This window comes from Protobothrops mucrosquamatus, unplaced genomic scaffold (assembly GCF_001527695.2).
Source record: "Protobothrops mucrosquamatus isolate PMUCROS unplaced genomic scaffold, P.Mucros_1.0 scaffold5078, whole genome shotgun sequence".
NCBI lineage: Eukaryota > Metazoa > Chordata > Lepidosauria > Squamata > Viperidae > Protobothrops > Protobothrops mucrosquamatus.
Genome location: NW_015390955.1, coordinates 36,771 through 47,462, shown reverse-complemented (window position 1 = coordinate 47,462; position 10,692 = coordinate 36,771). Strand labels below are relative to the sequence as shown.

The 10,692-nt window shown below is 47.1% G+C and overlaps 1 protein-coding gene across 1 annotated transcript in view; it reads left to right on the top strand.

Moving 5' to 3' along the window:
- The first annotated feature begins 6,443 nt into the window (after window positions 1-6,443).
- Window positions 6,444-10,692, top strand: part of LOC107299535 (zinc finger protein 157-like) — a 20,310-nt gene continuing 16,061 nt past the window's right edge. The window contains exons 1-3 of the mRNA XM_015828896.1: window positions 6,444-6,548; window positions 7,737-7,865; window positions 10,364-10,485. Of these exons, the coding sequence (XP_015684382.1) occupies window positions 6,444-6,548; window positions 7,737-7,865; window positions 10,364-10,485 (356 nt within the window). The remainder of the gene's footprint in view (window positions 6,549-7,736; window positions 7,866-10,363; window positions 10,486-10,692) is intronic.

The following is a 10,692-nucleotide window of genomic DNA, read 5'->3' as shown; positions in this document are numbered from 1 at the left end:
TGGAGAGATAGCTAGATTAGATAGGTAGGTAGATAGGTAGATAGGTAGATGGATGGATGGATAGATAGATACAGAAAAGAAAGAAAGAAAAAGAAAGATGATGGATGGATGGATGGAGATAGATCGAGAGATGATGGATGGATGGAGATAGACAGACTGACAGATAGATAGATGATGCATGGAAGAAAGAAAAGAAAGAGAAAAAGAAAGATAGATGGATGAATGGATGGATGGAGATAGTTGGATAGATAGATAGATGATAGTTGGAGATAGACAGCTAGATAGATAGATAGATAGATAGATAGATAGATAGATAGATAGATAGATAGATAGATAGATAGATAGATAGATAGATAGATGATGGATGGATGGAAAAAGAAAGAAAGAAAGAAAAAAGAACGAAAGAAAGAAAGAAAGAAAGAGAAAGATGATGGATGAATGGATGGATGGAGATAATTGTATAGATAGATGATGGATGGAGATAGATATACGATAGATGGATAGATAGAGAAAGATAGATAGGTAGATAGATAGATAGATAGATAGATAGATAGATAGATAGATAGATAGATAGATAGATAGATAGATAGATAGATAGATAGATAGATGAGAGATGAGAGATGGAGAGATAGCTAGATTAGATAGGTAGGTAGATAGGTAGATGGATGGATGGATAGATAGATACAGAAAAGAAAAAAATAAAAAGAAAGATGATGGATGGATGGATGGATGGAGATAGATTGAGAGATGATGGATGGATGGAGATAGACAGACTGACAGATAGATAGATGATGCATGGAAGAAAGAAAAGAAAGAAAAAGAAAGATGATAGATGGATGAATGGATGGATGGAGATAGTTGGATAGATAGATAGATGATAGTTGGAGATAGACAGCTAGATAGATAGATAGATAGATAGATAGATAGATAGATAGATAGATGATAGTTGGAGATAGACAGATAGATAGATAGATAGATAGATAGATAGATAGATAGATAGATAGATAGATAGATAGATGATGGATGGATGGAAAAAGAAAGAAAGAAAGAAAAAAGAACGAAAGAAAGAAAGAAAGAAAGAGAAAGATGATGGATGAATGGATGGATGGAGATAATTGTATAGATAGATGATGGATGGAGATAGATATACGATAGATGGATAGATAGAGAAAGATAGATAGGTAGGTAGATAGATAGATAGATAGATAGATAGATAGATAGATAGATAGATAGATAGATAGATAGATAGATAGATGAGAGATGGAGAGATAGCTAGATTAGATAGGTAGGTAGATAGGTAGATGGATGGATGGATAGATAGATACAGAAAAGAAAGAAAGAAAAAGAAAGATGATGGATGGATGGATGGAGATAGATCGAGAGATGATGGATGGATGGAGATAGACAGACTGACAGATAGATACATGATGCATGGAAGAAAGAAAAGAAAGAGAAAAAGAAAGCTGGATGGATGGAGATAGTTGGATAGATAGATAGATGATAGTTGGAGATAGACAGCTAGATAGATAGATAGATAGATAGATAGATAGATAGATATATAGATAGATAGATAGATAGATGATGGATGGAAAAAGAAAGAAAGAAAGAAAGAAAGAAAGAAAGAAAGAAAGAAAGAAAGATTCTGGCTGAATGGATGGATGGAGATAGTTGTACAGATAGATGATGGATGGAGATAGATATACGATAGATGGATAGATAGACAAAGATAGATAGATAGATAGATAGATAGATAGATAGATAGATAGATAGATAGATAGATAGATAGATAGATGAGAGATGATAGATGGAGAGATAGCTAGATTAGATAGGTAGGTAGATAGGTAGATGGATGAATGGATAGATAGATACAGAAAAGAAAGAAAGAAAAAGATAATGGATGGATGGAGATAGATCGAGAGATGATGGATGGATGGAGATAGACAGACTGACAGATAGATAGATGATGCATGGAAGAAAGAAAAGAAAAAGAAAAAGAAAGATGATAGATGGATGAATGGATGGATGGAGATAGTTGGATAGATAGATGATAGTTGGAGATAGACAGCTAGAGAGATAGATAGATAGATAGATAGATAGATAGATAGATAGATAGATAGATAGATAGATAGATAGATAGATAGATAGATAAAAAAGAAAAAGAAAGATGATGGATGGATGGAGATAGACAGACTGACAGATGATGCATGGAAATAGAAAGAAAGAGAAAGAGAAAGATGATAGATGGATGAATGGATGAATGGAGATAGTTGGATAGATAAATAGATGATGGATGGAGATAGACACAGACAGACAGACAGACAGACAGACAGACAGACAGAAAGACAGATAGATAGACAGATAGACAGATAGATAGATGATAGATGGAGATAGATAGATAGGGATAGATAGAAAGAAAGAAAGAAAGAAAGAAAGAAAGAAAGAAAGAAAGAAAGAAAGAAAGAAAGAAAGAAAGAGAAAAAAAAGAAAAGAAAGATGATGGATGGATGGACCTAGAGAGATAGAGAGATGATGGATGGATGGATGGATGGATGGATGGATGGAGATAGACTGACAGATAGATAGATGATGGATGGAAATAGAAAGAAATGAAAGAAAGAAAGAAAGAAAGGATGGAGATAGAGAGAGAGATGATGGATGGAGATAGACAGACTGATAGATAGATGATGGATAGAAATAGAAAGGAAAGAAAGAAAAAGAAAGAAAGAAATGATGGATGGATGGAGATAGTTTGATAGATAGATGATGGATGGAGATAGATATACGACAGATGGATAGATAGATAGATAGATAGATAGATAGATAGATAGATAGATAGATAGATAGATAGATAGATAGATAAACAGATAGAGAGAGAGACAGAGAGACATAGATATGGATGGCTATAGAGATAGTAGACTGAGGGATGATTGGCTGGAAGGAGAGAGGAATCGATGATGAGATAATACAGAACAGAACAGGAGAAAACAGAACAGAGTTTATGTTCCTGATGCTCCCCCGCTCTCTTAACGTCCCTTTCGCTTTCTGCAGCATGGAGATCGGGAGGCGGCCATTTTCAACCTAACGGAGGTTTTCGCCCTGCCAATCGTGGAATCCGGCAAGTCGGTAGGTTGCGCGCTGGAGGGAGCTGGAAGGGGAGGGGGAGAATTGGAAGGGACCCTCCGCTCTGCCTCAACCCTACTCCAGAGCTGGAAGGGACCGTGGAGGTCATCTAGTCCAACCCCCCTGCTCAAGCGGGAGACCCTGACAGAGTCGCGGAATAGCAAGTGTTGGGAGGGACCTGGGAGGTCTGATGGTCTAACCCCCGCCTCCAGCAGAATCACGGAATAATAGAGTTGGAAGGGACCGTGGAGGTCATCTAGTCCAACCCCCCTGCTCGAGCCACCATCTTGACCATTTTGACTACCCGCATGGAGTAGGTGTCTACCCGTCTCAACCTCGCCCGTTTAGAAGCCGTTCTTTGGAGCTCTCCAGCTGGGCCTGCTTTAAGAGGGGAGGACTTCAACTCCCAGAATCCCCCAGTCGGCTTGCTTTAAGAGGAGAGGACTTCAACTCCCAGAATCCCCCAGCCAGCTATCTCTTTGAAGGGACCCCTGCCGGCTTGGCTGGAGGAACCCATAATCCCCTCCCTTTTCTTATTTTTCCCCTGCAAGTTTGAGACGGGGCTGAACGTGAGGTCCAAACGGGAATCCTTGAACCCGCGCCGAGGGAGGAAGCGGACCAGGCCCACCTGCCGAGGTTGTTACTCCTGGTTGTCCATTGTGGCTCCGCCCGGAGTGGAGACCCACAACGGGACTTCGGTGGCTCCACCCGGACGGGAGACCCGCAACGGGACTTCGAGCGAGAGCTTCTCAGAGTCAGAGGATCGCTCTAGCGAAGGGGATTAGCTCCCCCCCCGTCTCACCTCGTGGTGTGGTTTCCTTTCCTGGCCTCCCCACCCCCCCCATCCAGGGTGGACCCCTTGACCCGTGTAACGTGTGAATTTAACCCCAAAGAAAAAGGGAATAAAAGGAAAAGACCGGAAAAAGGGGGAAAGAAACGAGCTCTTTCTTTCTTTCGACGTGCCTGTGTTTGTGTGTGTGTGTGTTGTGCACTTAAAAAGTGGACCGGGCCCCCAGCCAACCTCTTCACACCTCCCATCGATCCGGCGTCCGACCGGTCTCGGTCGGCGCCGCTTTGCCGTGAAGCCTGGAGAAAGGAAGAGGGAATGTTTCGGGGGAAATTGGAAGTAACCGATGTCGGCCTGTCACGCCGAGGCCACGCTTCAACGTCGTTTTCCTGGAGACGAAGGGAGCCGCCAGATCAGCCTCCGCTCTGAGTGGCCGTTTCTGAAACATCTTCTTGGAAAGCGATTGGACGATGGGGCAGGGTGGGGGGGACGCCACGATGGGATGCGCCTAAGACAGCGGTTCTCAACCTATGGGTCGCGACCCCATTTGGGGTCGATTGACCATTTCACGGGGGTCGCCAAGCAAGGCTGTCCGCCATTTTTTTCCCCTTTTCCGGCAGGTGCCTTACCTCCCTTGGGCTGGGCCAGCTGGTGGTCAGCCTGCTCCGTCTCTGCCGCTTGCCAGCTACGCCTCGGCCGGCGCAGGGGGCGGAACCACGCATGCGCGGCGCTCCCGGGCAGGGAAAGTCCTCGACTTACAACCGGTTGGGTAGTCCTCGACTTACAACCGGTTTAGTCCTCGACATGACCGGGTTAGTCCTCGACTTACGACCGGTTTAGTCCTCGACTTACGACCAGTTGGGGGTCACGGCATTAAAAAGGTTGAGAACCACTGGCCTAAGAAGTCCCCCCCCCCCAGGGATTTGGCGCGCAAACTTCCATTCTGGCTTTGCTTGACCGGAATCCGCTTGACCTTTAGGGAACGATACCTTTGTAGCAGACGTGTCAAACTCGCGACGTCGCGTGACGTCACGCCACGTATCGGAGCTTGCCGGTAATGGGGTGGGCGTGGTTTTCCGGTGACGTACCCGGCCCACAGGCCGGCAGTTTTGACACCCCTGCTTTATAGGATTCAATCTGGGTCGGTCGCCGGGATCCGAGGTTTCCTTTCCCGAGCTTTCGGACTCGTGCTGGAGTCCCGCTCTTTGGGGAACTTCTCTTTAGCGGAGTGTGTGTTTGTTCGGTATGTGGTATTCATAGGGTGTGTTGTAAGGCAGAGGTCACCAACCTTAATTGTTCTATTCATTCTCTATTCTGTCCTATTCTATTCTATTCTACTCTATTCTATTCTATTTTTTCTCTATTCTGTTCTGTTCTGTTATTCCTATTCTATTCTGTTCTGTTCTGTTCTGTTCTTCTGTTTCATTCCATTCTATCTTATCCTATCCTATCCTATCCTATCCTATTTTATTCTATTCTATTCTGTTCTATTCTATTCCATTCATTCTCTATTCTGTTCTGTTCTATTATTCCTATTCTGTTCTGTTCTGTTCTGTTCTTCTGTTCCGTTCCATTCCATTCCATTCCATTCCATCCTATCCTATCCTATCCTGTTCTGTTCTGTTCTGTTCTATTCTATTCCATTCATTCTCTATTCTGTTCTGTTCTATTATTCCTATTCTGTTCTGTTCTGTTCTTCTGTTCCATTCCATTCCATTCCATTCCATTCTATTCTATTCTATTCTATTCTATTCTATTCTATTCATTCTCTATTATGTTCTGTTCTGTTCTGTTCTGTTCTGTTCTTCTGTTTCATTCCATCCCATCCCATCCCATCCCATCCCATCCCATCCCATCCTATCCTATCCTATTCTATTCTATTCTATTCTATTCTATTCTATTCTATTCTATTCATTCTCTATTCTGTTCTGTTCTATTATTCCTATTCTGTTCTGTTTTGTTCTGTTATTCTGTTCCATTCCATTCCATTCTATTCTGTTCTATTCATTCTCTATTCTGTTCTATTATTCCTATTCTATTCTATTCTATTCTATTCTATTCTATTCTATTCTATTCTATTCTATTCCATTCCATTCCATTCCATTCCATTCCATTCCATTCTATTCTATTCTATTCTATTCTATTCTATTCATTCTCTATTCTATTCTTCTGTTCCGTTCCCTTCCCTTCTATTCTATTCTATTCTATTCTATTCTATTCTATTCTATTCTATTCTATTCTATTCTATTCTATTCTATTCTATTCTATTCTATTCTATTCTATTCTTCCATTCCATTCCTCCATTATCTCCCGATCCCGAAGGCCGCGTCTTTTCCACCAAGTGGCCTTTCCCTCCGGGAGGTCAAATGGAAAATCCCCACGGCTCCACCCTGGAATTCCTCTCCCATCCTAGCTAATCCTTCTGGTAGGACATCGGTTAATCTTTAACAGCCGGATCGGAGTACCGGGACTCTCTTCTCTGCTTCTCCCAGACTGGAGAGAAGATCTTGGAGAGATGTTCCCACCGTGTTCCCGCATGGAGCCCCGGCTGTGGCGGATCCTGGTTGCGGCCTTCGTTCTGGTGGCTTTTGCTGAGCTGCTGGATGGAGCAGAAGGAGGAGAGGAACCCGGGCAGACCCAGGTTGGTACAATCGGGGGCCGGGGGTAGTAATAGAGGGCCGAGGTCTCTTCTCCCCACCCGTGGAGTCCTCGGCCTTCAGGCACGGGGGAAAGAAGCAACGGGTGGGAACTCATCCGGGAGAGAAGCAACCTGGACTCAAGGAGAACGTTCCGGAGAGCGAGGACAATTCACCCGTGGAACGGCTTGCCACCAGAAGCGGCGGCTGCTCCAGCAGGGGACGTTCTTAAGAAGAGAAATGGTAGAGGGTCTCCTGTTCGAGCACGGGGGGTTGGACTAGAGGACCTCTGAGGTCCCTTCCAGCTCTGTCATTCTGTAATGGTTTCCTGCTCGAGCAGGGGGTTGGACTAGATGACCTCCGAGGTGCCTTCCAACTCTGTCCTTCTGTAAGGGTCTTCTGCTTGAGCAGGGGGTTGAACTAGATGACCTCCGAGGTGCCTTCCAGCTCTGTCATTCTGTAATGGTTTCCTGCTTGAGCCGGGGGTTGGGCTAGATGACCTCCGAGGTCCCTTCCAACTCTGTGATTCTGTCAGGGTCTCCTGCTTGAGCAGGGGGCTGGACTAGATGACCTCCGAGGTCCCTCCCAAATCTGTCATTGTACCAGGGTCTCCCGCTCAAGTGGGGGGTTGGACTAGATGACCTCCAAGGTCCCTTCCAGCTCTGTCACTCTACCAGGGTCTCCTGCTCGAGCAGGGGGTTGGGCTAGATGACCTCCGAGGTCCCTTTTGTCCCTGTCATTCTACCAGGGTCTCCCGCTCGAGCAAGGGGGTCGGACTAGATGACCTCCGAGCTCCCTTCCATAACTGTCATTCTGTGATTCCGTCAGGGTCTCCTGCTTGAGCAGGGGGCTGGACTAGATGACCTCCGAGATCCCTCCCGACTGTGTCATTCTACCAGGGTACCCTGCTCAAACGGGGTCGGACTAGATGACCTCCGAGGTCCCTTCCGACCCTGCCGTTCCGCGATGCCGTCCGGGTCTCCCGCTCGACCCGTAACCTCGGATTTCATCGTTCTGATTGACCTCAAGTGGGCCAGAGAGAGAGAGAGAGAGACAGTCCAAGAGTCCGAATGTGACCCGGGGAGGGTGTGTGTGTGTGTGTGTGTGTGTGTGTGTGTGTGTGTGTGTGTGTGTTAAAACGCCCAGCTCTTCTGTATGACACACCCACCCACACCCACCCCGCAATCCCACAGGGCGGCCACAGCGTGGGGAGCCCGCCGACCCGTCGGATGATCCGGACCACCCAGCACCAGCGGAAGCTCTGGAGACCCTACCGGCTCGGCAGCCTCTCGGCTCTCAGCCGAGGACTGATGAAGATCGTGGTGAGTGGGGTGGGGTGGGCTGGGCCTGGGGGGACAGGTTGCTCCTTCTCCCACAGCTCTGGAGGAGGAGGAGGAGGAGGAGGAGGAGGAGGAGGAGGAAGGACTGTGGGGGATACCTCCGTGCTCTCTGAGCTGGGTGGTCTCCTTGCAGACGTCTCATGACCCAACTAGGTGACATCCTCACTGCTAGGAGGGAGAAGGGGTTTGCAGAGAGAAGAAGAAGAAGAAGAAGAAGAAGAAGAAGAAGAAGAAGAAGAAGAAGAAGAAGAAGAAGAAGAAGAAGAAGAAGAAGAAGAAGAAGAAGAAGAAGAAGAAGAAGAACAACAACAACAACAACAACAACAACAACAACAACAACAACAACTGTGGGGATCCTCCGTGCTCTCTGAGCTGGGTGGTTTCCTTGCAGACGTTTCATGACCCAACTAGGGAACGGCATCAGTGCTAGAAGGGAGGAGGAGGAGAGGAGGAGGAGGAGAAAGAAGAAGAACAAGAACAAGAACAAGAGAAGAAAAGAAGAAGAGAAGAAGAAGAAGAAGAAGAAGAAGAAAGAAGAAGAGAAGAAGAAGAAGAGAAGAAGAAGAAGAAGAAGAAGAAGAAGAAGAAGAAGAAGAAAGAAGAAGAGAAGAAGAAGAAGAAGAAGAAGAAGAAGAAGAAGAAGAAGAAGAAGAAGAACAACAACAACAACAACAACAACAACAACAACAACAACAACTGTGGGGATCCTCCGTGCTCTCCAAGCTGGGTGGTCTCCTCGCAGACGTTTCATGACCCAACTAGGGAACGGCATCAGTGTTAGAAGGGAGGGGTGTGTGGAGGAGGAGGAGGAGGAGGAGGAGGAGGAAAAGGAGGAGGAGGAGGAGGAAGGACTGTGGAGAATCCTCCGTGCTCTCCAAGCTGGTTGATTTCCTCACAGACGTCTCGTGACCCAACTAGGGAACGGCATCAGCTCCAGCGCTGCTTGCTCTCCTTTTGATCTCCCTGGCCTTTCTCCCGGTTGGGAAGGAATTCTTGGCAGGGGAGAGAAAATCCCGGCGGGAAAATAGAAGCAATCTCACCCCCCCCCCTTCTTTTGATTTCCTCCCCCCCCAGACACCCCCCCCAGAGAAGAGGGGAGGAGGCGGCCCCCGCCCGGCCAGAGAAACGGGGGCCGGCGGACCCCCCCCTTCCTGAGACGACCCCACGGCGGGCAAAAGGTGAGAGTTTTCGGGGTGGGGGGGACCGTGTTTTTCTTTAAAGTACGAGATACTATTTTGAGGAGGGGGTAGTCCTCGATTTACGACGGCCATTTTGTGTCGCTCTGCGAGACGTCCGTTCAACGAGGGCGGCCCCCGTTTTGCAGCCTCGCCGGCCGCCGCCGTTCGGCGAGGAACCCCGTCGCGAAGCGAGTCCGCTTTCGCCGGCGACTTTGTTAGGAGGTCGCAGAAGGGGAGCGAGCGCGGGACACTGCCACCGTCGTAACTACGAGTCAGCGGATTTTGATTCCCGCGACGATCGCTCAGCGTGAAAAACGGTCCTCGGTCCCTTTTTTTCAGGGCTGTTGTCACTTGGGACAGTCACTAAACGAACTGTCGTAAGTTGAGGACCGCCTGGCATCCTCGGGGCTCCACGTTTAGCAGCGGGAATTTGGGGGCTCCGTTGTGGTCGTAAAGCGAGGACTGCCTGGGATCCTCCTAGCACCAAGTTTAGCAGCGGGAATTTTTGGCTCAATTGTGGTCGTAAAGCAAGGACTTCCTCTGATCTTCATATTTCCAAGTTTAGCAGCGGAAATTTTGGGCTCAACTGTGGTCGTAAAGCGAGGACTTCCTCTGATCTTCATATTTCTAAATTTAGAAGCAGAAATTTTGTGTTAAATTGTGGTCGTAAAGCGAGGACTTCTTGGGATCCTCCTAGTGCTAAGTTTAGCAGCGGAAATTTTGGGTTCAATTGTGGTCGTAAAGCAAGGACTTTCTCTGATCTTCATATTTCCAAGTTTATCAGCGGAAATGTTGCGCTCAATTGTGGTCGTAAAGCGAGGACTTCCTTGGATCTTCATATTTCCAAGTTTAGCAGCGGGAATTAAGGGGTCAACTGTGGTTGTAAAGTGAGGACTTCCTCTGATCTTCATATTTCCAAGTTTAGCAGCGGAAATTTTTGGCTCAATTGTGGTCGTAAAGCGAGGACTTGCTGGGATCCTCCTAGTGCCAACTTTAGCTGCGGAAATTTTGGCTCAATTGTGGTCGTAAAGCGAGGACTTCTTGTGATCTTCATATTACCAAGTTTATCAGCAGAAATGTTGGGCTCAATTCTGGTCGTAAAGCGAGGACTTCCTCTGATCTTCATATTTCCAAGTTTAGAAGCAGAATTTTTGGGCTCAGTTGTGGTCGTAAAGCGAGGACTCCCTGGGATCCTCCTAGCTCCAAGTTTAGCGGCGGGAATTTTCGGCTCCATTGTGGTCGTAAGAGGCGAGGACTGCCTGCATACCCTCAGTGTGATGTCGTGCCTTCTTTTCCCAACAGCTTCCGGAATCTTCCCTGCGGCGGAGCGAAGAAGAGAGAATTGTGGGGGCGACACCGCAACGTAATTGTGGGAAACGGGGGTCCGCTGGCCTGATGGGTCTGGGGGTCCCTACCTGGCCGAGGTGGATGGTCGGGGAACCCGACAGCCTCTTCGGCCCAGAGCATGATGGGAGATTTCCTCCATGACGCAAAAGTATTCCATTCAATCAGTGTTTCTCAGCCTGGATCACTTTAAGAGGGGAGGACTTCAACTCCCAGAATCCCCCAGCTGGCATGCTTTAAGAGGAGTGGACTTCAACTCCCAGAATCCCCCAGCCGGCATGCTTTAA